At 47.3% G+C, this 27,617-nt stretch overlaps 1 protein-coding gene across 1 annotated transcript; it reads left to right on the plus strand.

Annotated features, from left to right (window-relative positions):
- Positions 1 to 897: 897 nt before the first annotated feature.
- Positions 898 to 27,235, plus strand: SLC5A9 (solute carrier family 5 member 9; the record flags this gene model as incomplete). The annotated part of the gene is made up of 14 exons (XM_082003266.1): positions 898 to 1,026; positions 2,452 to 2,523; positions 7,927 to 8,031; positions 9,860 to 10,024; positions 12,653 to 12,758; positions 13,326 to 13,406; positions 14,182 to 14,387; positions 15,199 to 15,334; positions 16,237 to 16,344; positions 16,506 to 16,656; positions 17,762 to 17,930; positions 18,452 to 18,667; positions 24,917 to 25,064; positions 27,027 to 27,235. The coding sequence occupies 14 exons, from the start codon at positions 898 to 900 to the stop codon at positions 27,233 to 27,235; spliced, it is 2,001 nt and encodes a 666-aa protein (XP_081859392.1).
- Positions 27,236 to 27,617: the final 382 nt, after the last annotated feature.

Below are 27,617 nucleotides of genomic sequence, written 5' to 3' on the forward strand. Positions count from 1 at the left end.
GCTGAGAAGGACCCTTTTCAGAAGGAGGTGGAGGCACGAGTCCTGCCTGGCCCCAGCATTAAGAGGTGGAGAAGGGCTAGGCAGCCCATGCAGCTGAGGAATGACTGCTGCACCAGGCAGCTGGTGGGACGGGGAGGAGGACCTGCAGTTTGCAGTTGGCTGCTATGCTGGGGGACAGACCCCTCCTACCTGCCCATGCCCCCAGAGAGCTGCTGCTCCTGCTGCCACTGCAACTTTACTGGCTCATGTGGGTGACCTGCTTGTCATGCCAGCAGCTTAACCCCTTCGCTGCTGGCCACATGCGCGCTGGAAAGCCTGCCAAGAAAACTCAGCTGTCTCTTCCCTGCGCTTCCCCCTGTTGCTATCTGCAGAGTGAATGTACAGCATAGCACGTGCTCCTCGTCTGCTGACAATCTGCCGGGGCCGTGGGCCTCTCTGCAGCACGGAGTACCCCCGAGCCTGCACAGATCGGTATCCTTGCCACCCGCACCAGGAAGAAAGATCAACTCCCCTCTATGGCAGCTCCTCTTAGGAGGAACTTTCCCCCCATAGGATGCTGCAGAGACATTGATGTGAAAGAGGGGTGGGGGACAAGACAATGTGACACTTACCCATTTGCCATCCCAATGGTTGTCACCAAAGGGTAAATGGGCAGGAGAGGGGACCGTTGGTGAAAGGGTGCAGGAGCAGGAGTGATGCTCACACTACAGAGCTATGGGGAGGTTCTCCCTGATGAACCATGGAGCCAAAGCTCCTGCTGGGAAATTACACTCCTGCCTGGCTCCTGCTCCGCACTCACACCTTCTCCACCCTGTTAATTATTACAAGGGAAGTGATGAAGACCAACGTGCACCAAAGTCCAGTGTGAGAGAGAAAATCAGCAGTTCTTCTGCAGCCATGAGCCAGCCAACCCCAGCCACCACAGAGCTGCCCGCGCTGCCAGGGGACACGACAGTGGCCTTTGGGGTGGCAGACATCATTGTCGTGGTTTTTTACTTCGCCTTTGTCCTCGCCGTCGGGATATGGGTGAGTCCCTGACGTGACTGGGTTTAGGTCTGCCTGAGGCAGGGAGCCTTTGATCCTCCCTGGACCCCTCCTAGGTACAAAGGTGTTTGCCTGCAAAGGGCATCCTCTGGGCACAGCGTTATCCCAGGGTCTATTCAGCAAGTTTGAGGGTGACAGTGATCGTCCTGTGACCCCCCACCCCCACATGGGGACAACCAAGGGGTCATTCCCTGGAGGTTGTTCTGGGGATGATGACTACCTCCTGTGCCACAAACTAGTCTCACACCAGGTTGTGGGCAGGCAGGGGATGAAAGAAAAGCCAGGGTTGGAGAGGAGAAGACTGAAACAAGACTTTAAAAAGCTTTGGAAAGATTGTTGCTAATTACTTGTTCCTGTTGCTTTGTGAAGGCCTCTTTTAAAGAGACCTATGGTGTTCTGGTTGGCCGAAATGTTTCTTCTTTCCCAATTGGCACATTCAAGGAGAAGTCATTAAATAGGTACAAGCAGCTTCTTTCCAAAGCTGGACTATTAGAAACCTGGACAAAGAGAGGCAGAAACAATGGGTGAAGCCTGGCATACTTAACAGATACACAAAAAATTTTTTGGAGCTGATGCTGAGACCAGGCTGCTTCTGGCTTGGTGGCAGTGCTGCTCACCAGTCTGGGTGCTGCCATGCACATAGGCTTTTTGCAGCAAATAATTTTATTATGGTGCTCGACTGCAGGTTCCTGGTTGCTGCAAACAGCAAGCACAGTCAGCCTCGGACAGCCCGTCAGAGGGGCTTGCTGGCCTATGGACCTCCTATCGCTCTTGAAATCCCTGCAGTTCTCATGAAGTTCCTAGATGGGGCTGCATGATGTGGCCATAAAGTGTAGGGCTGCTGGAAACCCTGAAACCACAGCAGTGGGAAGAGGCAAAGCAGCAGGAGCTGCAGCAGGACATTGCTAGCCATCCTGGGGTGCACCTGCATGCCATGCCTCAATGCAGTCCTAGATGCCATCCCATGGGACACAAGGTTGTCCTCTGATTCTCACCCCTCTGCCATGTTCTCCCTTATTTGGCTTCGACGGCATTTCATAGGGGCGCTGGACAGTGAGGAGGGAAATGCTTCCTTTTAAAGCATACCATCATCAGAAGACGGGCAGCCTTTCTTGGAGCTGCAAACACGTGTCTTCCCATGGCTGAGAGCAGACAAACCCCTAGCTTTCTCAAAATTAGATGCCTTCCACAGAGGCCCTGCTTCAGCCTGTGTCAGAGCCACGCACTACCTGTCTTGCTGCTCTGCGCAGGGCGAGCCAGTTGATTGCAGTGACAGTCAAGGGAGTAGGACTGGGGTGGTGCAAGGCATTGCTGATGGGATGTTTCAGGGCTACTGGGATGGGCATCGGGACTGACTTGAGGGTGGGGGAATGGAGGAAAACACTTTTCTTTTTCCTGTGCTTCCAGTCATCGATACGAGCAAGCCGGGGGACCATTGGAGGCTATTTCCTAGCTGGACGATCCATGACTTGGTGGCCTGTGAGTGAAATGCATACTCTGTTTCTCATGCTTCGAAAACACTTCCAGATGTAAGGAGGGCAGGTCTAGGGAGGGGACCCAGCCCATACATGTTTTGACTGTAGTCTTGAGATGCAGAGAATCCACCAGGAATCATCCTGCACAGCTTTGCTAATGGGCTACAGCGTGGAGCTGCTGGGCCAAAAGGATAGTTCAGCATCTTCAGGTTTTTTCAACTCTCAATTTCTTTGCTCAAGTCAGCAATAAAAATGTTCACATTGATGGAAGTGAGGGAGTGCTGACTGCCTAGCTGGGTTTGAAACTCTTTCACCCCAACTCATCAAAGATACATTGTCCCCAAGCCAAGAGAGCATTAGGTAATCTAGGAATGTGCTATACAGTAAAAAAAAAAATCCCAAAGCCCAGGACTTTCTGAGCCCTTGCTATTTACAGTAAAGTTGAGATTATTGACTAACGATGTAAAGGATATAAACTTCAAACCACTGAAGTATAAATCTTCACTATGAAGAAAAAAAAATCTATTGAAGGCGCCTTTTCTTGGGAGTGAAAGGTACATAGAAAGATAATTTAAAGTTTGAAAGGAATAAAAACGCCACAAGAATAAAGATCCTTCTCAGCCAATGCCAGATTTGAGCACCATATGTCTCTCCAGTGAGTTGTGGGTGACGGAATGTACTTCCCAACCAAAACACTGTATTTTTAAACTTTTTTCCTTTGAATGTACATTGCCCATGAATTCATTAGGCTAGATTTTCATCCTCTTCCCTCAGAGACACACACACCTCTCTAAAATCTGTTATTTCTTAAATGTTCTTTAATACTTCTATCTTGGCCAAGTGACATTTAATGGAAAAGCTTAGCTTGATGGTTTTCTCTAATTAGGAGGGGGAAAATTAAAAGATAATAAAATGGAACATATTTTCCCCAACATTATTCTTTTTTTCTTTAAAAAAACACAACAAAACAAACCCAAAAACATTCTTATTGCTTTTGGCTCCAACCACAGGTGGCCACAGAGTCTGTTGGGTACAGGTTGGCTCTTAGCTCTCCTGACATCATTCTAGGCTCAAAGCAACTTCTAATGCTGTTCACTTTTCAGTTTTGTTTGTCAGAGAGCTGGTTCCACCTCTGCAGCACTCCTGCAGGCTCAGCTCCTCGTGGCCTTTGCCTTGAGTACATGGCTGGCTTACATTTGGTTTGTTGGGTTTTTTTTACAGGGGTGACAGAGTTCTGCTGTGTGTTAGGCAGCCTCAACTGAACCCTGATATTGCATTGCTGCTTCCGTGCAATGTGTCTTCCGTATTTCTGTGTCTGATATAGATATCAGGAAAACTGTTTACATTTCTTGAGAGCACCAGTCCTCACCTCAGCTGTAAATTCATGTTGCAGCAGCCAGCTGTCTAATCAAGAGTTTTCTTAGACAGACAGGAAGGCAGAGCTGTTGGCAGGAATCAGTGTGGGTGTTGATGCCCTATTAATGTTTTACCTTGCTCAAAGTTGAGAAGCAGATCAAATTCCATCACTCCTTGTTTCACACGTAGCAGTACTAAGGAGAGACAAGCTCCTCATAGGCTAAAAGCAAACCTTCTCTAGAGACAAAAGGGCTAGACTTGTCCTTTGGTTAAGTTCTCATTTGACCCTGAGAGAGAGGCATACAGAAAGGAGATGAGGCTTTGTGCCAAATAAAAGTAGTAATTAAGTCAGATAGATAGTCTTCACCCTGTTTAAAGTCCCTTGGAGCTTGTGTTCTTCCAATTAGGGTGTCAATGAGCCATGGTAGGGACAGCCTACCATGCCCACAGCCTACAGTTAAAGTTCACCTGAGGCATTAGCATTTTCCAGCCTACTGCAGGAAATCTTTGAACCTATGTGTAGACATTAAACACAAAAGGCCTGCAAGTTTCTAACATCATCCCTGCTATGGTTCAGGAATCTCCTCTCAGGAGGAGCTCCAAGAGAGCACTTCTGTCACCATGGCTGTGTAAACCACCACATGCATGTTCAGTGCAAGACTTAAAAGAGGCTGGGCTGTCAGCAAGACATGGGGAGGCAGACCAAGGTCAGCAAGGTCGTTGAAGGCTGAGTACTATTTCTGGATGAGTAACAAGGGAATGGAGAAATCCACAGCGTTTCATGGACAAACGGGGCTCACTAGAGTTGAACCTAGGGGTAGGTTCAACGTGCCAGAGTTGAAATCGATAGCCCGGCTCAGGTGCATCTACACCAATGCACGCAGCATGGGCACCAAACAGGAGGAGCTGGAAGCCATTGTGCAGCGGGACAGCTATGACGTAGTTGCCATCACAGAAACATGGTGGGATGCTTCTCATGACTGGAGTGCTGCAATGGATGGCTATAAGCTCTTCCGAAGGGATAGAATGGGAAGGAGAGGCGGTGGGGTGGCTCTGTATGTTAGGGAGTGTTTTGATTGCATAGAAATCGAAGATTGTGAAGACCAAGTAGAGTGCTTGTGGGTAAGGATGAGGGGGAAGGCCAATGAGGCAGACATCCTGCTGGGAGTCTGTTACAGGCCACCCAGCCAGGATGAAGAGACGGATGAGACATTCTATAAGCGACTGGCGGAGGTCTCGCATTCGCTGGCCCTTGTTCTTGTGGGGGACTTCAACCTACCGGACATCTGCTGGAAGTATAACATGGCAGAGAGGAAACAGTCTAGGAGGTTCCTGGAGTGTGTGGAGGATAACTTCCTGACGCAGCTGGTGAGTGAGCCCACCAGGGGAGGTGCCTTGCTGGACCTGCTGTTTACAAACAGAGAAGGACTGGTGAGAGATGTGGTGGTCGGAGGCCGTCTTGGACTTAGCGACCATGACATGATAGAATTCTCAGTTGTGAGTGAAGTAAGGAGAGAGGTCAGCAAAACTGCTATCATGGACTTCCGGAGGGCAGACTTTGGCCTGTTCAGGTCACTGGTTGAGAGAGTCCCTTGGGAGACAGTCCTGAAGGACAAAGGGGTCCAGGAAGGCTGGACAGTCTTCAAGAAGGAAATCTTAAAGGTGCAGGAGCAGGCGGTCCCCATGTGCCGTAAGAAGAGCTGGCGGGGAAGGCGACCGGCCTGGCTGAACAGGGAGATTTTGCTGGGACTCAGGGAAAAAAGGAGAGTTTATCACCTCTGGAAGAAGGGGAAGGCAACTCATGAAGAGTACAAGGATCTCGTTAGGTCAAGCAGGGACAAAATTAGAAAGGCAAAAGCCCAGCTAGAGCTCAATCTGGCCACAGTCGTAAAGGATAATAAAAAATGTTTTTACAAATATATTAACAACAAAAAGAGAGGCAAGGAGAATCTCCATCCCCTACTGGATATGGCGGGGAACATTGTCTCCAAGGACGAGGACAAGGCTGAGGTACTTAATGCCTTCTTCGCCTCAGTCTTTAATAGCCACTCCAGGTATCCACAGGATATTCAGCCCCCTGAGCTGGAAGATGGGGATGGAGAGCACAATGTACTCCTCATAATCCAGGAGGAAGCAGTCAAGGACATGCTAAGCCACCTGGACACCCACAAGTCTATGGGGCCTGATGGGATCCACCCGAGAGTACTGAGAGAGCTGGCGGAGGAGCTTGCCAAGCCACTCTCCATTGTTTGTCAGCAGTCCTGGTTAACAGGGGAGGTCCCAGAAGACTGGAGGCTTGCCAATGTGACGCCCGTCTACAAGAAAGGCCGGAAGGAGATCCTGGGAACTACAGGCCTGTCAGCCTGACCTCTGTTCCAGGGAAGATTATGGAGCGGTTGGTTTTGAGAGTGCTCACAGGGCATCTGCAGAACAGCCAAAGGATCAGGCCCAGCCAGCATGGGTTCATGAAAGGCAGGTCCTGCTTGACCAACCTGATCTCCTTCTATGACCAGGTGACCCGCCTAGTGGATGAGGGAAAGGCAGTGGACGTTGTCTACCTGGACTTTAGTAAAGCCTTTGACAGCGTCTCCCACAGCATTCTCCTGGAGAAACTGGCGGCTCGTGGCTTAGACGGGTTTACTCTTCGCTGGGTGAGGAACTGGCTGGATGGCCGAGCCCAGAGAGTCGTGGTGAATGGCGTTAAATCCGGCTGGCGGCCGGTCACGAGTGGTGTTCCCCAGGGCTCGGTTCTGGGACCAGTCTTGTTCAATATCTTTATAGATGATCTGGATGAGGGGATCGAGTGCTCCCTCAGTAAGTTTGCAGATGACACCAAGCTGAGTGGGAGTGTTGATCTGCTGGAGGGTAGGAGGGCTCTGCAGAGGGATCTGGACAGGCTGGATCGATGGGCAGAGGCCAACTGTATGAGGTTTAATAAGGCCAAGTGCAGGGTCCTGCACTTTGGCCACAACAACCCCATGCAATGCTACAGGCTTGGGGAGGAGTGGCTGGAGAGCAGCCCGGCGGAAAGGGACCTGGGGGTGCTGGTCGACAGCCGGCTGAACATGAGCCGGCAGTGTGCCCAGGTGGCCAAGAAGGCCAACAGCGTCCTGGCCTGTATCAGGAATAGTGTGGCCAGCAGGAGTAGGGAAGTGATTGTGCCCCTGTACTCGGCACTGGTGAGGCCGCACCTTGAATACTGTGTTCAGTTTTGGGCCCCTCACTACAAGAAGGATGTTGAGGTGCTGGAGCGTGTCCAGAGAAGGGCAACGAAGCTGGTGAGGGGTCTGGAACACAAGTCTTATGAGGAGCGGCTGAGGGAACTGGGGTTGTTTAGTCTGGAGAAGAGGAGGCTGAGGGGAGACCTTATCGCTCTCTACAACTACCTGAAAGGGGTTTGTGGTGACGAGGGTGTTGGTCTCTTCTCCCAAGTAACTAGTGATAGGACAAGAGGAAATGGCCTCAAGTTGCGCCAGGGGAGGTTTAGATTGGATATTGGGAAAAATTTCTTCACTGAGAGGGTGGTCAGGCATTGGAACAGGCTGCCCAGGGAGGTGGTGGAGTCGCCATCCCTGGAAGTGTTCAAAAAACATGTGGATGTGGCGCTTCAGGACATGGTTTAGGGGACATGGTGGTTCTGGATTAATGGTTGGACTTGATGATCTTAAAGGTCCTTTCCAACCTAGTGATTCTGTGATTCTGTGATTCTGTGACACTGAGGTGTCTGTGGCTGCCACCAGACTTCCCTCACCCCACTGTACTTGCCATAACAAGCATGTCATCTCAGGAGAACCATTGACAAAGAGAACCCTGATTCTGAGATTAAGCTTTGCGGTGGAGTGGGGGCAGTGGGGGGGAGCAGACGCACCCACTTTAAGACAGAAAAAATTAGTTTTCTTTAAAAAGAGTAGCAAAACCCAACTCTCCATTTAGCACCTACCCACAAGGAAATGAGGCCCTGGGCAAAGAGAGTGCCTGGGGGGATGCTTGGGCTGATACAGAGGTTCCTCAAGGTGACTTTCTGGTTTTGTGCCTGTGCCATGTGTTTCAGATTGGAGCATCCCTGATGTCAAGCAACGTGGGCAGCGGCTTATTCATCGGCCTGGCGGGCACTGGAGCAGCTGGGGGCCTTGCTGTTGGGGGCTTTGAGTGGAACGTAAGAGTCAGTTATGTTGTCAACTAAGATGTCACTGTTTACAAAGGGACTGGGGGTTTGTCTCCAAAACCAGATGCTAACGGTGTCGGCACCTACAAGTTCTCAAGCCTCAGGAGAGAAGCCTCCAGACGTTCAGACAGCCTTAAAGACATGAGATCTTTATTTTAATTTAAGTGGAATCCACTAAAATTATTAGCTCTTTGACCTTCCCAGAAGCACATGGCCATATTTTTAAGCTTTAGTTTGCACTCATCAAGACTAAAATAAAAGATAATGGATGCTGAAAAGGTGCTTAGATAATCACAGGATTCGGGGTACAGGGAGTTCAAAAAAAAGCAGCATGTGCTCCTAAATTCAGTGTAAGGCCAGGAGAATCAGCAGCACTGCCTTCACCCGTCAGCTGCCAAAACGTGAACATCTGGGTGTGAAGGCAGGTCTCATTCTGCCCTATTGAAGTGGCCTGGAAAACTGCCACTGACACCACACAGAGCCTGAAAACCAGCCCCTTTGTGTGTGATGCTAATGAAATTTCTCAGCTGCAGTGATGAGGAGTGAGATTAGTGCCAGCCCCACAATAAACGTCACTCACCTAACTCCAAATCTCTTGTCTGTATCAGCAGAGACTGCTAATAGTGCCGGATACTTGCCAAGCACAGGCAGGGCCCACCAAAACCTTTTTCCTGGGATATCTATTCACTGCACTGTTTTTTTTCCAAATTGTTAAGATCACCTCTAAGTCCTTTGTGAAGGAACCAGAGCCTGTGTTCAGCATGGTCAATACACCAGTGTCGCTGTATTTTAAGTAAATCTATTCAAGTGATTTTAGAAACCCTTGAAGACAAGATTGTATGTCAGGGCAAATCTAACTTCATGAGTTTAGACTCATTTCTTTCAGATTGGAAAGGGACCTTTGATATGCCATTATTCTCTCCTTTCGTCATGGGGCATCGCTCAGCCGCAGGGATCGTATGAGCATCTTCTACCTAAGCCAGTCTCTGCCACTACAGGAGCCATGGCTGTTCTCCTCGATCACTCACAACCTTTGCTCACAGGGATCAGTTTCATTTCTGCTAAAAAACTGATGAAAGTAAAATCTGGACTAATATAAGGTATTTGGATGAAAGGTAATGGCCTGAGACAGCCAGAAGATAAGGTTTGATAATCCAATGGCTTTTATTTATGTTCAGGATCTGCTGTTTGGGCTTTTGCTGGGTTTAACAGAAGAAATACGTGATGGAAGATGCCTTTACACCTTCCAAAAGACCCTTCACCTGTGGCAAAGCAACTGAACTGCCCCTTTATCAATCAGCGACAAAAGCACATCCGCATCAGCCTGCAAGGAGAACATCCCGGCAGAGTCTTGCTGTTGCTTATTTTTATGCTCTGCAGGGACAGTCTGCTGCCTCAGCCTCATCACTTGTTAATCAAGCAACAAACAGATGCTCCTATCCTTCTCTGAATCACTTAACTCTTCACTGCCACAGCATCAGTGGTTTCAAAGGCCACCAAATACAACACCATATTTCAGACATCCAGAGCAACAGAATACACCATCTTGCCCAAAAGGAGATGGCACAGGATGTGCCACCCATGACAGAGAGGCACAGGGTTTAGGAGGATGACTTCAAAAGCTTCTGGCTGTATTGTAATAATTCCTCCATTTGTCATCTCACCTTCTGAGCAGGGAGAAAAATTCAGACTGCTTCCCAAATATATTGCATGGCACTGTACCTTTCTGTTTTCTTAGGATATCCACTGAAAGAACAGAGGAGAAGGAAGTTCCCATGTGTTAAATCATGTGCCTTTATTTTCTCTGTCTCCTTAACAGGCTACCTGGGCACTTCTGGCTCTCGGCTGGATCTTTGTGCCTGTTTACATCGCAGCAGGAGTGGTCACCATGCCTGAGTACCTGCAGAAGAGATTTGGAGGGCAGAGGATACAAATCTACATGTCTGTACTCTCCCTCATTCTCTATATATTCACCAAGATATCCGTATGTATCCAACTGAACACAACCCTTTTTTCTAGGGCAGGGGTAGGTCATCCCAGTACAACGCAGCACTGCTCAGAGATAACTCAGATGTCCTTGAAAGGACCAGCTCAGCTACCAGAAACAGTAGCGTGCTGTTAGAAACAGTTAGTGTGCTGCTTTGCTCAAGTAAATACCTGCCTCTGTATTGATCATGGAGACCTATCCTAAGAGAGAGAGCCCTCATTAAACTGCAACGCACAGTGAGAACTTTACAGGGATATGGCAGCTAATTACTAAACAGTGTAAGTACCATAAGCTGTCTGCCTGCTTTTCCTCTTCTATCAGATCAAAGCTTAGGCAATATAGACAGGGGAACTGCAGCAGTACCCCGTCTGAGGCCCTGGCTGACTGCATCTTGTAGATGAAATTCTCTTTAATTATCATAAATCTGCTGTTGTTCTTGTAGCTGAGTTTTCAGCATTAGGTATTTTATGGTTATTCGTCTCTTTTTCTGTCACTTGTGTTGTATAAAAAAGGTATGGTGAAAGGGAGGCAGGTTCTGGCTTAAAAGAGAACTCGGCATCTTTCCTGGGTTGCTTGTAGCATTGTACCCTGCTGGTAGCCGAAAAGCCATGTAAGCTACTGGGTATTTCCCTTCATTTACATGCCATTAATAAAGATGCAGAACTTACGCTCAGAGATTTGCTAAGAACTACCTGTGCTCTTGGAGGGGGAGGACTGTATTTCAGAGCCCTTTACAGGACTGAAAATGTGGGTCCTTTGTCTCCAGCTGATTGTCCCGTGGCGGGTACAAGTCAGTTTTCACTAGATCCTACTGATCTACTAGATCTACTATTTAGATGTCAAATTGCCTTGGAAGACATCGGCTGGAGACGAGGCACCCATGTGCCTTTTGCAACTGCCTTCAGGGTCCTTCTCCCACGTTTATTGTGTCTCAGGGCCTGGGAGGTGCATTAAGAGGGGTTCCAGGCTGGGAGTATGGGATAGATTTCCTCCTCCAGGGGCCAGCTCTTGGTCTTGTCACCCATTGCTGTCACCACTGCCTCCAGGAGCTTTTTTCTGTGGGATTGAAATATTGCCCAGGGTGGGGTCTTGCAAAGAGGCGTGTGAAGCCTCTTCACCCATAAGGGGTAAATGGAAGATCTCTCCTGCAACGGCACCACGATGTGCAAAGCTACACAGTCAATGTATGTGGCAGAACCAGACCAGTCTTTCAAAACGACCTTCAGCAGAGCAGTATTTGCCAATGCCTTTCCAGGCAGGACCCTGGCCTCCTCACTGCTGTTTCATCTCAGTGGTTTCTCCTCTGTGCAGCTAATTCACGCGTGGCTGACGGATGTGGCTGGTGGAGTTTATGGGCATGACAGGTGCTTTCTATTAAGCAGTGCTATTGTTTGTGGAGAGCTCATTTAGCGGCTGGCTGGACAGCAGGCAGTTGGTCACAAGAAGGATTTTTCTCCCTGTGCTTTTTGCCCAAACACAGGTTAGCAGCTAGGGCATTGCAGAGCCTTCCCTGCTTGCAAAGAAAAACGGAGATCTCGCTAAACAGTGTTGTCAAAGGCTGATCCTGCATGGCTACAGAGGTGTTTGTATTTCCTGCTGGGAAGTCAAAAGCCAGAAGACACAGTGGTTGCTGTGGTGTACCGACAGTGTTTGTCCTGCCTCAGGGTTGCAGAGGACAGGAGTTGCACTGGGTGCTTGCTTTTAAGGTGCTTACTTCAGGCACAGCAAGAAATCTTGCCCCATCCCTTCTGTCTCCCTTGGCAAATGTCTTTACCTGTATCTCACCCCATACCAGATTTGCAGGTTCCTTCAAATTGATTTCCCAACATACACATCTCCCATACCACCTGCTGCATTGGAACGATGTTATCTGTATAATTCCAGGTTTCGCCCCGTTTCTGGTTTCACTTTCTCTGCCCCTAGGCCCAAACAAAACAAAGCCGATGGGTGTTTCTGTAATTCTAGTGAGGTCCCCAGCAGGTATAACCTGCTTTTCTGGAGGCAGTCTAGTATGCTGAACCACGTGAATAGAAATGCAAGCTGTTGACCTTTTCAGATAAGTCAGTCACGGCACAAGACATCAGTGATTCTTTAGGGGTCTTTCAAGCAGGAGTGTCTCCTGGCCACTAGGCCACCGAGATACAGTCTTGGGAGGAACCTGGTCTCTTGCTATTTGCCCCCCTTTCCCTTCTGTGTCTGCTTGTGGATACATGTGCTCCTGCTCCCCATGGATGTCTTCAGAGTCAGCAAAAGGAGTGACAGTTTCCACCAATACCTTTCTGTGCAAGTGAGAACTACATGCCGTGAAGTCTGCCTGTAAGAGAGTCTTTATTTTGATGACTTTTTAGTCCCTTGGCATAGGACCTTGATTTTTACCTTCCTGCTGCCGCAGCTCCCAGATTGCTCAGAGCTCTGACCTGGATGAAAGATTTTCCTTACACCGAGAACAAGAAGGTTCACAGCCAACAGCCCCATGCTTTCTCCTTCTCTTCTACTTCACCTTCTTGGTGTCCTCCCTCATCAATGCTTTCAGCTGCAGAGGGCTGCAGGCTGCTTTATTAGATTTCCCTTGCACGAAGCACTACTAATGCCAGACTACTAATGCCCTTGATTTTTTTATTCCAGACAGACATTTTTTCTGGAGCATTGTTCATCCAAATCTCTTTGGGCTGGAACCTCTACTTGTCCACTGTGGTCTTGCTAGCAGTGACTGCTGTCTACACCATAGCTGGTAAATAGCTGATTTTGAAAGAAACATTTTAAGCTGGAGCCTAGGTTATAAGTTTCCCCTTTCCTACATAGCGGAATGTATTCAGGTCCTGGTCTGAGGGAGAGATTCCCCCAGTTGCTGGTAGGACCTGCCCTGTCACTCCCCCCGGATGGAGACCTCTGGCTATTCCCCTCCTGGCCCAAGGGAAACTGGTATGGGGGAACATCACTGTTTTCTAGAGGATTTTCTAACGCTACAGAAGGCTCCCGGCTCCCTCTGTGCAGGTAGACACCACCACCCACGTTTTCTCTTTTTTAATCTTTTTGCAACATTAGGAACTTTAGCTATTAAGATGCTGAACTGCCTCCAAGTCCTTTCATGAACGTGGAAAAGCCCTTCAGAGCATTCCTTACGGGAGGGCTGGTGACAACTATAGGCTCCTGGGCACCAGCTCAGTGCCAGCTTCTCCCAGTGGGTCTGTCCTGAAATCACAGGGCTGGGGCCAAGGAAATCCTTTTCCCAGGTGAGGTACCTGTTTCATTGTGCGTGGTGATGCACTCTGCCTGTTGTCTCTGGTTCTCCTGACAGGCGGTTTAACAGCTGTGATATACACGGATGCGCTGCAGACCCTGATCATGGTGCTTGGAGCTTTGGTCCTCATGTTCATAGGTAAGAGGAACCTGCAGTGCATGGTACACCAGTTTAATGGCCCCAAGGTCATTAGACCTTAGCAGGGTACCTCTCCCTTTCACCTATGGTGCAGAAGTGAGTTTTAACCCCTCACAGAATTGGTGCCAGCACAACTCATTTGCCAAGTTGTCAGACTTACTTCATCCTTTGCATTAACTGTATGGAGATGAGGTTCTGGATAACTTCACCTCGCTGGTTTGGGTTTACCTGTAGTTGCCAAAGACTTAGCAACGCTGCGTTCCCAGAGCCAAATTCAGCTCTCACTGTGCTCATGTAAATTCAGAGTAATTCTGCTGACTTTCCCTGTTGACTTTGGGAGTTACTGTGGATTCATCTGGGTGTAACAGCATTATAGACAAAAAAAGCAACAAGGAACTGACCATCATTGGTCTTTGCTTTAAGCCTTCTCAGCAAACAGAAATATAGATATATCTTGTTTCATGTCATACCTTCCTGCTGTAGCTGTTGGAGGTTGTATGAGCAAAGACTAGATGCTGAGGCCATTGTGGGGATTAGGATCATGGAGATTTTCCTGCATTGATCCTCTTCCAAGATGTACTGTTAAAACCACAAGGACTCTGGGCAAAATCAAATGGACTCCTGTAGAAACATTGACTGCCAAAAGTGAGGGGTAATGAAAATAAAGCAGGTAAGAGGAAAATAGGAGAAAAGAAAAGTAATCATGAGATGCAGATAAGGAAATAACTTTGCAGGATGCACCAGACCTTAAATCACTGGCATTTTGTGTTTTCAGGATTTGAAAAAGTTGGCTGGTATGAAGGACTTCAGGAGAAATACAGCACAGCAATACCAAAGATCATAGTCCCAAACACGACCTGTCACCTCCCACGTGCAGATGCCTTTCATTTATTCAGGGATCCAGTCACAGGAGACATTCCTTGGCCTGGCCTTATATTTGGGCTTTCTGTGCTGGCTCTTTGGTGCTGGTGCACTGATCAGGTAAAGAAAGCCTTTCCCTCTGCAGGCAAACAACCACACTATTATTTCCAGACCACTCCTCAGTTTGTGGATCTGTGGGCTGAAACATGACTGTGTTTCACTGTGCAGGAGTTACTGCCTTTTTGCTGGTCTGAGTATCTCGCTCCTTCCACCTTCTCGGCATGCTGCTAATTTTGTGCACTTCTTAGTGCAGAGAGAACAGGTTATTTTCTTACATCTTTATCCCACTGTGGACTGGTGAGTACTGGGAGTCTTCATGCAGTCAGTGTGACAGGGATATGAAAATGCGCATCTGGAGCTGGCTCTGCAGTGACCTTGCGTAGACCTCCAGATAAGCCGTTCATATTCCCGGAGGTCTCATGTTTCTTATTCCTTTCCAAGATACACACAAGGAAAACTGTGTTTGTTTCTCAAGACATGGTGCTTTTGTGCTTTAAGATGGGATAATTATGAAAACCTGCCACCGAACTTTTACCAAAACACTTACAGTCTGCTTCTTTCCTTGTCTCTTGCTGACGTACAGCTGCTGTCTCCAGTCCTCAAGGTGGCTTCATTTCAGTCAAGGGCGAAATGATTCCTGTAAAGGAAATTTCCATGCTGCCCTCTCCTATAGCCTGTGCACTGAGCTCTGAGCAGTGGCAGCAGGCTGGCAGTCAACCGAGATGGGAAGGTTGCCATTGGCATGCAAAGTACCCTGGGATCCTGATGGATGAAAGTCATCCATGGGAACAAGAGGCAAAGAGAGGATGGATCCTGCTCTCTCTGTAGTGCTTCTGTTTTACACTCTGCTCCCTTTCTGCACCGTTTGCAGGTGATAGTCCAGAGGTCTCTCTCTGCCAAGAACCTCTCCCATGCCAAGGGTGGATCGGTGCTGGGAGGATATCTGAAAATCTTCCCTATGTTTTTCATTGTCATGCCAGGAATGATCAGCAGAGCTCTTTACCCAGGTAAGCCTTCCCATGCTGCTTGCCAGGGCTTTATACCTGCCATGAGCACTAACCCCACCCAGGTGCTCCAGCAGTTTTACGTCTCAGAAACTGCCATCCTTCAGGCGTATTCATACCGATTCCTGCTGTACACTGTTATTCCCATACGTTTCCTCCACCTCCAGTGCTCCCACAGTGGCGGAAGTCACTGGGAGTATCCATAAGGGGCATATTTTGCCACTGGGGTCATACAGCTCCATGCTGTGGACATTGCATGCATATGTTTATCTGGAGAAAATCGGTGAGATGAAATACACGGAGCACTGATGTTGTCTTGCAGGTCCTATGGGTTACTTTCGTTAGGTATTTGTGAGGGCCTTAGCAATCTGCCACACAGATTCATGCAGTTCCTGGTGGACTACGCAAAACAGCCCTCCTTTGTGAAAGAGTAAGAGTTCCCCTCATGTTGTCTCCCAAGGAGCTCTCATTGATGGTTTCTCCATAGCATACCACTTCCCAGGAAGAATACCCCAGTTAGGAGGACCACTCCTGCAGGAAAGTGTGTCTCAAGTGCCTCTCTCCCAGATTTCCAGAAATAGGAGTAAATCAGCCTGCAACATCCTTGGTAACCCAGCTGACAGGTTCACGGAAACAGTCCAGTTGCCACAAACGACAAATCATCAAAGATTACAATTATGCAAGATCCAGGAGAGTTATAGCTGTACGCTGAAGAGAACTGCAAAATGTCATTTTGAAGTTTCACCTTTATTTTACGACGTAAGATGTTCTTCAGCTCTACTCATTCTAGCAGTATTCCAACTGCACGTCTGAATTTATATAAACCCGCAAAAGGCATCAAGATTTGTTCTCTTAAATTAACCTATGCCTTAATGTGGTTTACACTGACTTCTTGTTATTTACAGATGAAGTGGGCTGTGTGGACCCAGCCATCTGTAAGAGGGTCTGTGGAGCTGCAGTGGGTTGTTCCAACATTGCCTACCCCAAACTCGTGATAGAACTCATGCCCGATGGTGAGAAACCTTTACACTTGTGGAGGTGGGCTTGAGCCATGCTCTGCATGGGGGGATCAAACTGCCCTTATCCATCCTAAGGCTGAGGAAATCTTACTGCAGTTACCAGAGACAGGCCAAAGGTCTAGTACTGATTTTCCTCCCCTTTTTTGCTCCCCCAGGGCTCCGGGGTTTGATGATTGCCGTGATGATGGCAGCCTTGATGAGTTCCCTCACCTCCATTTTCAACAGCAGCAGCACTCTCTTTGTTATAGACATCTGGCAGCGGATTCGCAGAAAGGCTTCGGAGCAGGAGCTGATGATTGTGGGCAGGTCTTTACATTTCTTTATGTCTCATTGCTCTCATCATCTGTTTTGAGTGCAGCATTTACATTCTTTGGTCTAGACGCACTGAGAAAAATCTGGTGCCTAAAATATAGAACAGGAATGCAGCCTGGGAAAGAACATTACATTTTCCAGCTTCACCTGAGATAGACCTGGTCAAAGAGAAACACTGAGCATACCACTGAGCTAGGTAGATCATTGCCTCTCTCTTCTCTAAACTTAACATAAATAGTGCCTTAAGTGTCACTTTGAGAAAAGCTGAAGGTGCTCTCGAGTCACTGTCACCAGAGGTCTTTAAGAGCATGTTATCTTTGCATCAGACAGGAGTGGTACATTGCAATTACTCCTTTTTTTTCAGGGTAAAGCTTTATCTCTCTAATAAGGTTTAGTGCCCTTTACGAGCAAGCTTTGGTACTGCATTGTATCAGGGGCATATAAAGTTCTCCTGAGAGCAGCATTTAAGCTGCATTCTGCCTGTTTGTGGTGTTTTTCCTCTCCTGTCATGAGCATTAAGTTTCCAAACTTGGCTGTGGGTGAAGGCTGCAGGGAACGTACCTCTTGTTCAGCCATATGGAGAAACCTCTGTAACATACAGTGCAAAGATGAAGAAGGGAGCAAATGAGTTGGAATTAGGCAAAGGGACGAGGGTGAGCATGTTATCTGCTTAGAAAGGTGGCAGAAAGATTGCTTCCACAAGCTCCCAGCTCCCTCTCTCTGTCACATCCAAGAGCAAGTCCTTCAAAGTACGTATCACTCTAGGACACACCAGGTTGAAGGGCTTGCACTGATCCAGCTCACAGTGGGAGCCATCATGTCCTTGTGGATCAATCATGCATGTTGACTGGCAAGTCCTAGCTCAACTCACTCTGAAATGTGTGAAGTTAGCTCTGGGAATTGGTTGAATTGACTTTCTAGAAGGGAACAATTTTCTCTTTTCCTGAGTACACAGGAAAAGCTTCTTCTTGAGAGTGATCTGTGGATTTTTTCTTAGGAAATTCTGAGAGTAATTGGAATTGTGTTTTGCTGAAAAACTTAATTTTCAGGTGGACTCCACCACCTGCAGAGCTAATCCAGTTTTATCCTTACCTTCCAGAGTCTTTGTCCTCATCCTTGTAGTTATCAGTATTCTCTGGATCCCAATCATCCAATCGGCCAACAGCGGCAAGCTCTTTGACTACATTCAGTCCATAACCAGCTATCTAGCCCCACCGATCACAGCTCTCTTCATCTTGGCAATCTTCTGCAAGAGGATTAACGAGCCTGTAAGTGGAGTGTCAACAAAAAATCGATATATATTTGATAAAATAAATAACTAAGTCTCCCCTCGCTACCTAGCCTTTGAAACTCTTTAAAATTCAAGTCAGTCCAGTTAAGTGTGACAATTAAACAGCATTTCCCTGGCACGCATTAGTGGATCTTAGCCCAGTCTCTAGTGTTATGTGTATTTGCTTCCAAGAAGCCACTGCAAGTGGTACTTCCTGACAGTCTCATTTGAAAGCACACAAGGCAAAGTTGTTCTGCACTCTAGGGATGATGTGTCCAAGTCTACTTGGAGGCATGTTGCAGGGAAGAGACTCCTGCATTGCCTATGGTCTATCTGTTCCATGTTCAAGGGCAGAAAGAGAAAATGAGGATTTTTAACTGAAAACATCCTCCTTTAGTGCATATCAGTGTGGATTTCCATCAGGCATAAAAGGTCTTGGTCTAAGAAAGGGAAAGGAAAGGAAAGGTTAAGTTCAAGCAAACATGCAGTGACCTTTTCTTTATGCTTGCCTTTTCTCAGGGTGCTTTCTGGGGCCTCATGGTTGGGCTAGCTGTTGGTCTTGTTCGAATGATCATCGAGTTTATTTATAGCACACCGTCTTGTGGTGAGGAGGACAGAAGACCAGCTGTGCTAAAGGACTTGCACTACCTCTACTTTGCCCTCATCCTCTGTGTCCTCACTGCGATTGTCATTGTCCTTATTAGTCTCTGCACCCCACCGATCCCTGAAGAAAAGGTAAGTGACTTGCAGTGGCACCCTTTTCTCAGAGCCCCCGTTTGGTTTTCAAAAATCTCTGAAATATGTCATTTTCCTCCCACGGTTAAGAAATGGTGTGTAATGCATATGCTGCAAAGAAGCCCTTGCTCCTCAGCTTCCTATTCCCCAGGTCGCGTAGTGTTAATGCTTCCCAAGGCACTGAGTGCTTGAAATTGAGTGTGAGTTCCCATGCTGTGCCTAGAGCGGGGCAGACACCACCGCCCATCATAACTGGAATGGAAAGAAAAGAAGAAGGGAAAGGATATGAAATCATATTACAGAGCACTGCTGAGGAGGAATTAAATATATCTAATTGTAGCATCTACCCTGTTTCAGCAGAGCCAGCATCAATTTTGCAGGCAAACAAGATTAATATCTTTTGCAACATGGGCATTTAGGAAAATAATATTTTGTCCCAAAGTAATCTCAATTACATTCAATAACTTTTAGTCAGGCACAACTTTCTTTTACTTAACACATTAAAATGGTGCAGAATTGGGAGGCTTTATATGATAAAACCTTAAAGCAACTCTTCCCAGCCCCACGTTTTAAAGCAGCTGTCAATATAACAAAACTGCCATCTACCTCCAAACAAAGGTTACTGGAAAGATTTAAAAGACCTGTTTTTTTCTTGCCTAGCTGCATGAGGAAATGAGGGTGATGCCATCATAGCATTTTCTATCTGTTGCTTCCTCATAACTTGTAAAGCATTAACCAGTTCTGTCAATGTTTGATTGAATGTTAGTGGTGTCAAAGATACCCAGCTCCTAAAGTTTACGTGAAAGCAGGTGCTCAGACAGAGGAGAGGGGGGAGAGAGAGACTGTCTCTGTGTCTGCTCTGAGAAAAAGTCTCAGCTTTTATTAGCTATCATCAGAGGATCCACATGGGAGAGAGAAATACTGGCAAGGAGACACCATTAGTTCTGCTGCTTACGTTGTTCACTACTGCTCAGGGTGGCCAGATGGTTGCCAGCAATTAATTACTGTGGTTTAATGAGTTCCCACTCATCATCTGACCTGTGATAACTAAACATGTGCAGTGCTCCCTGCCCACAGCAATAGCAAGATAAGATGCATTAACATAGTGTTGGCAAATAGTGAACATCATACCAATAGTTCAGGAAATGAAGAAACTGGCCACAGCACCTACAAACTTTTTAGTCTGACCTTGGAGGTATAAAAACATTTAAAGTACCTTTTAAGAGGGGGAGTTCAGGATGAAGACCTATTATAATAGCATCAGGGAAGAGAGTTTATGATCATAAGAGATTCCTTAGAGGAGATTTTCAGCAGAAATAGGTGAGTTTATCGGCGCTGGACTTAAGAGTCCTTATCTGACATATTCTTCAAAAAGCCAATGCTCAGAAAAGGTGGATTCACACTGGAAGCGGTCCAGGAAGGAAAGCCAATGGGGTGGTCAGGGAGGAGAGGATTTTGTCTGAGCGAGCTGTGTGCAGTTGTCCCAGAGGAGCAAAGGACGAGGGGTGGTGGCTGGCACCCTAGGTACATCTGGAGAGCCAGAGAGGGAGGGCAGCTTGCTGAAGGGTGGTGCTGGCCATAAACAAACATAGGCTGGGCTTTTTTGGGGAAGTTTTCTAAAGAGATAAGCCTTTTGGTAGGCTACGGACACCATGTAGTTCTGAGCTCAGTGCTTGACCTCTGTATAAGAGATTCTATTGAATAAAATTAATGAGAATTAATGATATTGCCTGTGGCAATGAGAAGCTGGACACAGAGACCCAAATCAATCATCTGATGATGGTGATGACCATCCATGTCCCATGTGCCACCCCGCCCCCCCAGCATCTTCCTACCACAAGGAAAATGAGATGGGCTGCCAGGCAATTTGTGACACTAAGAAGTAGCTAATTCCCTCTTCCCATGGCTCAGTAGGAATGGGAGAGTCTGCCCCTACTTGGTTTTAGTCTGATTTCCGTTCAGTTTCTACTATTTATCCCCAATTTCTTTGAGAAAGCTCTGACTTTGTTCCTCAGAGAACAGCCAAAGTGAAAGCATGGGTTTTAACTTGAGGTAGGTGCCAGCGTTATGGGGTTGGCATGTATGGGCAGCATTAAACCCAACATTTTTTATTTTCTCTTAGTGACAGTCACCCCAACTTTTGCCCTAGACCTGAGCACAGGTGTAGCTTTGGACCACCACTCCTGGTGGCATCGTTTCTCACAAGCAGGGCTTGTTTCCTCATCTCAAATTAATCTGTGGCTGTACTGAGAGGGCTCAAGGACAGAAAGGTGTTGGGAAGGAAGGGTAGGAGGTAGAAATCAGGATGGACGTGTCATGCTCTAAGCCTCTGGGTGTAAACTAGCACCTGAACTTTGTGTTTGGCCATTAGCGATCTCGGGTTGCTGGGTTTTGGCATGCCAGTGGGCAAACCTGTGGTGAGGAGCCGGTATGTGCCCATGATAGTGGCTGAGAGGTGGGAAGCTAGTAACGGGTGTCCTGGCTAAGAATATCTGAAACTCTGGTGCTTCCCAGTCCCATGTGTTGCTCAATTCACTTTATGAGCCTCAGATATTTCCCCCATAAAAATTGTATGGGGCTGGTTCTGCTAGCCCTTATCTGTGCAGTGCTTTGAGATGTAATGATGAAAGACGCCTTATAAGAGCTAGGAATTATGACATTTATTTTGTCAAGCAAAAGGAAAAGAAAAACAAGCCACCAAAGAAAAAGCCAAGGAAATACAGTGATAGATCATACTTCATCAGATGTAAATCAGCATAGCTCCATTGCCTTCAAAGACCAGGAACAGCTGTTGAGCACAGTTATGTTGCTTTACACCAGCTGAGGATCTACACTGGACGACTTTAAATATTGAATCTCAATGCTTTTGAGATAGTAAATGGGCAAAAGGAGAAAAGAGATTTATGTCTGATGTTAGAGTGGTACAGCTAATGTGCCTGGCTTTAAATGAATTACAATCCAAGAACTGCAAGCTGTAGCATTTTCTCCTGCTGTTTTGGACACTCTCCCATCCCTGTGGTGATTGATGCTGTGCTGGAAAACAAGTATGCAAAGAATTTGTTTGGTATGCTCCAGAGTTCATATGTCTTCATTGTAGGTAGTCCATATTGTGTCACGCCGTCCTTGAAAACCCTGCAAAAGAGCTTACAATTAAATTTGAGACTGTGAAGCTGAAACACAACTGTCAGGTGCCAGATGGCATTTTGGAACAGAAGGATTTATTCTAGTTTACAAACAACAAAAGAAAAACTTTTTGCTGAGTTCTTGCAAACTCCCTTGTCCAAGGAGAATGTGAGGGTGAAAAAGGAGAGGAACAGCCCACCGAGCATGAGTGCTACACGAGCAGGTCACCTCCCCAGGGGTCAGGGCTCACTCAGGCTGATGGATTGGCAATTCCAGCGGGTGTACTCTGGGGTCAGGGACGTTTTCCTTGTGCCTTGAGGTCTGGCTTCAGTGGGTCCTTTAGGTGCACAGGCTAGGAGGAACACCGAGCCCACTTTGGTTGGCCTGCACCCACAGTGTGCACTCGGAGACTCTGCAACTGAAGCTCCAACAGCATCTTTTAGTGCCACCGAGAGCAAAGCATGCTCAGCTCCTGCGGGAACCAGGCGCTCATAGAGGAGCAAACTATGTGGGGACACAGGGATCCCTGAGCAGTGCCCACTCGTGGCTCTGCAGTGGGGAGCAGAGCCACAGGGCTCCCCGGGACCCACCAAGCGACTACGCCCCACTCCCTTGCCCTTGGGCACGGCAGCCTCGGGCAGCATTTCCAAGGTCCAAGTCAGTTATGCTAACTCAGCTCCCCCGTCAGCAGTTCTCCTTATTTATGTGCCTGCTTGCTTTCTCCAGGCATGCAAAACACGTGCCATCATCTGCCTCCCCCGTCCCCATCCCTTCCTGAGTCTATGCCAGTGTAGCCAGCCCTGTGGTGGCCTCCATGGCCACACAATGTTGCTGATCTGCCCTGGCACGTGTCCTTCTGGCAATGGCAAAGAGGAGAAAGGGGACCTTGAGGAATTCAGCCAGCCAAAACCCACCACAGGGGAGCTTGAATCCAGAGCGTTGGTGTGATGCTTCACTGAGGAGCCCTCTAGGGTGGTGATTTGCTTTATTTGGCCTTGGTCAAAGCACCGGCTCCCGGGTGTGTCAGCGGGATGACACGCAATGAGGTTACGTGTGTGTCTATGCTGCTTTCAATTAGGAAATTGCTCCCGTCTGGCAGAGTCTGAGCCCCAGGTAAACTTCAGCCCCTGCACATTTTGCTGCAATGTGAAGAGAAAATCATTCAGTGACACCTGGGAAGAGGAGGGAAAAGAAGAAAAGTTTTGGAAATCCTTTAGTACCCTGAAACTTTGCTATGTTCCAGTGACATTTCCTAAGTGATTGAAAAAAAAGAAAAGAAAAAAAAGAATCCCTGAGAAAGATGAGGATCATCAAATGAAAGCAATTTAGCACATCGTGACAAGAAAGATTAGCCCTGCCCAATGCTCATCTTGGTTGAAAATGATTTAAATAAAGCTATAAATCTTCTGGAAATTATGCAACGTTTTGTGTCAGCTGGAAACTCCTGCCTAGAATCGTGTGTATAAAACTCAAAAATTAAACTCATGTCACTCTGTAAGTGACCCATTTGAGACATTCATTTCCACCTCGGCAGAGCAGGGAGGCAGCCGCTCGTCAGGCAAGTGTGTGACTTTGCCTGACCTGTTGTCATCACTGCAGCTTTGCTGCCCCGGTCCCATCCTGCGGTTCCGCCACGGGGCAGCGGACGGGCTGGAGCAGGAGGACAGCCCATGGACCGTGCAGCTGCATTTGAGTGGGACTGATAAGCTTGGTCGTTGCTGCCTGGCTTGGCCAGAGACCGCAGAGGTTAGGAAGTGCTGATGCCACCAAGCTACTTGGTGTGCCACGGTCAGCCAAAGCAGCAGCAGGCCTGGCTTAAATTCAAAGACCTGAGCCCCTGGGATGGTTAACCCCACCGCTGTACAAGGACCATGTGAAGTTTGCAAGATTAACGCCTGCTGTGGACTGCTTACGTCCCAGGGAGGAGAAGACTTTCAGACTTGCCCTAGGATAAGAGTTTCAGACCTTCTGCTTTTGTAATCTGCAGAGCAGATTGCAGCCACAGCAGCCTGTCCAGGACTGATCCTCCTTCGTGGCTTTCAATGGTTCTTTCACTGAAAGACTGCAGGGAGAGGTAATGTCTTATATTGGCCCAGCAGAGAAAACTGGAATTAAAAAACAAAGGAAAAAAAAAGCCAAACCAACAAGGAAACGAAAAAGAGAAAAGGCGTTTGGATGGGCAAGTCTTACAGTGTGTGTCCAGAGCTCTTTTTTATTCTACTTGTAACTAAACCTGTTGGTCTAACGGATGGTATAATCCTCCCTGTGAATTGTGACTTAATATTCGCTGTCATGGCTGTCCACCCACATAGTTGCACTTCTTGAACATGCACTTGCAGTCACAGAGCAAAGACACAATACTGCTACTTTTCCCAGTAAGAGCCCTGAGATAAGCTCATTTGGAGGTGCAGGTTGCTGCTTTGATGTGAGCTTGTCCCAAAGGGTTGGGGTGTAATGTTCACATTGGGTTTTCTTTTCCTATAAAATAACAACTGAGATGAGACAGAAAATCCTCCAGTCCCTCCCCATGTCCCAGAGAAGGAGCTGCTCAAATACCAGTGTTCCCGTGGCCATGTACCTGTGTCATGCCCCTACGGCCATATATCTACATGCCAACACCCGACTGATCTTTCTCTGCTGAGGTTACAACTGCAGTCTGTGATTGACCATATCCAGAGAGGGTTATCTTGGCTTCTTTTTTTTTTTTTAAATTGACTTTATTACCCTTCCCTGTTGGAGGGCTGCTATACTGGATGGAGGTTATTATTATTTAATGTCAATCAATCGAGTTTAGCAAATAGGAAGCTGCTTCTTCAATGTCTACTAAAATGTTACTCCTGGTGGAGACAGGGATGGAACAGGTTAATTAAAGTAATAGAAGGAAAGAAACTAGATTAATTCACACTTTTTCTCAGCTTTTCAGTTCCAAGTGGATGGTACCAGTTGCCTTTTCCAGGGTGTGGGCACCTGTGCAGGCGGGAGGTTGGAGAAAATAGGGGACAACTGTTGCCCCAGAGCAGATCTCAGCACTGTCTTGGGTCTGTGCCCCTCAAAGAGGGAAATGACTGGTATGTCGATTTGGGATTGACAGGCAATAACCTGTTTATTCTATGTCCAACTTTGCAGCTTGCTTGCCTGACATGGTGGACAAGACACAGGAAATCACCTGCCATTGACATGAAAAATTACAAGAGTGAAGCAGCACAGATCAATCCAGCCAACGGAGAGAGTGACTTGGTCAAAAGTGCAGATTCAGGTGATAAGGAGGAGGCAGGTAGGGTGGTGGTCTGTGAACAAGCATGCTCATGTGCATGTGAGTGCACAGGCAACATCTCATGCAAGTCCCTCTAAAGCTCATGAGAGGCCATCTGTTGGATTCACTGGAGTTCGGGCTTGTATTTATGGGTATACAAGTTACAGGGATGTGACAAATGAAAGCATTGTGGCTCTTGGTCCTCCCAATGTATTTTCTAGCATTTACCTTCATGTCTCAATCCTCTGAACGGCTCAGAAGAGCTGCTATTCCTGAAAAAAAAAACACCCCACCATTTAATAAAATGATGTTCCTTCTCCCTAGAACAAGTTATTTACCCATGCAAACTACCCCAGACCAGTTCTGTCCAAGTCACAGTGTTATTTTAGCACTTCAGGCCTGGACATTTAATCGTGTGCTGGACTTCTTAGATGGGAGTCGATGGCCACTTGGGAGGGTGGAGGTCTGTGCTGCTCCTCACCCCATTGACACTGAGGTTTTGTAACATGACTCTGCCCCTATTTGTCTATCTCACCAAGATGCTCTTGAGGAGTTCCATAGCACTACCGCAGGCATAACCAAAGCAGCAGCTACCACTAGCGCTGTGAAAGTCGTGGCAGGCTCTGTAATTTCAACTTTCTGCACATAAAAGTGGCATCCCTTCCTGTCCTCATCATTGCTAGGAGATAAACCCCTTGTGTATGCGCTAGAGATGCCTCCTCCTTACCCCTATGTGGGCTCTGCTGGCCAAACTCACCCAGTGATGCTGTAACAGACTGTATCAAAATAATAGCATCACAGTCCGAAGGGACCATGAGACACTGGGGGCAGATGTGTACACTGTGGATGCCCTAGGGTAAATCTACAAGACTCACTTTTCTCATTTACATTATGCCAATAGTATCTTTCATCTTCCCTTAGGTTATAAGCCATTGTTAAAACTCAAACCCAAATTGCTTAAATAGCTGCGTGTCCTACCAAGGGTATTTAATAAGAAGGAAGGCAAAGAGTCAAATGAACTGAAAGAGTTGTCAGGAGCTAGAACAGTAGCAGGAGATGCTACATAGGGTACCATTCTTTTCAGGGTAGACAGAGGTTTATTCTGCAAATCTATTTTAAAAATGCAGCTTTTTGGTTTTGAGCTTAACCTTCCAAGTTTACAGATCGGAAATCTCAGAAGAAAGGCACATACACAAGATTTCTTCACTCCTCCCTTTTGCTAGTCAGTCCAAAGGACACTGGTGCCAATTACAGCCAAGCTAAACAGAAGTGAACAACTAAAGAAATCCCTTAATAATTTTTTTCCCGATAGAGTAAGTTTGGGTTTAAGTTGAATGCAGCCATTCAGCATTATTTATTATTTCTTACCAATGCCTAGTTCACTTAACTAGCACAGATTTTTATAAACAAATGTCTTGGTATTTTGGTAATTAGTAATGATGGGAAAGGAAATGCGAAACAGCAGTTGACAGTTTAATGAGGTTTTTTTTTTCCCTGGGTAACACCTTTTTCAAGGCCTTATGACATTCTGCATTTCAGAAAAAGGTTATATTTGGAAAGAACAACCAGTGAAATACACATGGCACAGGGCTGACAATTAAAACACATACTTTACCCATCATGTCACATGTAATAAATAAGCCAGGCTATCTCTAAATGGACCATCATGCTGCCAGGAATTTGTGAAAGTGGATGGAAACTGGGCTGGGGAGGAGGAAGTCTGTTAATTAACTAATGAATGATTGATGTTGCAATCAACCAACTGTAATCAGGCTGTGCTGTATATGGTTGAGATAGAGCTTTCTCTTTTCCCTTCCCTTCCCTTCCCTTCCCTTCCCATCTCCCATCATCATCTTGCACCTCTCATCCAAGGTGTGTCTGAAGCCCACTCCAGATTGGCCAATGCACCTCCAGGCTGGTGAAGGAGGGAGGGAAGAGTCCCAGTTAGACGATAACACCCAGTTTTTGGTCCATCTCTTGCAGCAGTTAAGCCTCCCTGCTGGAAAATACTGTACTTGTGGTTCTGCGGTCTGTCCACTGGCCCCACACCCACACTGTCCCAGGAGGAGAGAGCTGCCCTGGAGCGGAGACTCACCAGCATCGAGGAAAAGCCCCTGTGGAAGACTGTTTGCAATGTTAACGCTATTCTCCTGCTGACCATTAATGTCTTTCTGTGGGCATATTTTGGCTGAGGTGGGGTCAGGCAGCACGTGGTTTTGGTTTCTCTCATGGGTCCTCATCTTCATGTCTAAGCTGGAAGCATTGGGTGGCAGAGACCCCCGTGACGGTCCCCAGAGGCACCGGCACGCCTTGGCGCAGCCCTTTGCCAGAGGCACTGCTTGCTGGAAATGACTGCGGGGCTCGGTTTCTCCATAAGATAAGGTGCGACCAAGACTGAAAACTGGCCACATCCTGGATGCAGGGGACGTGTGGGACAGCATGTGGGTGAAGTCAGGAGACCTGAGGTCAATTTTAAAGGTGCAAGGCCAAGCTCAGCAAGGAGCAAAGTCCAGTTGTGGCATGGCTAGGTCCTCACTCCCCTCATGCACCAGCTCAGGGCTGACATTGCACCAC

This window comes from Phaethon aethereus (assembly GCF_964289735.1).
Source record: "Phaethon aethereus genome assembly, chromosome: 8".
Lineage (NCBI taxonomy): Eukaryota > Metazoa > Chordata > Aves > Phaethontiformes > Phaethontidae > Phaethon > Phaethon aethereus.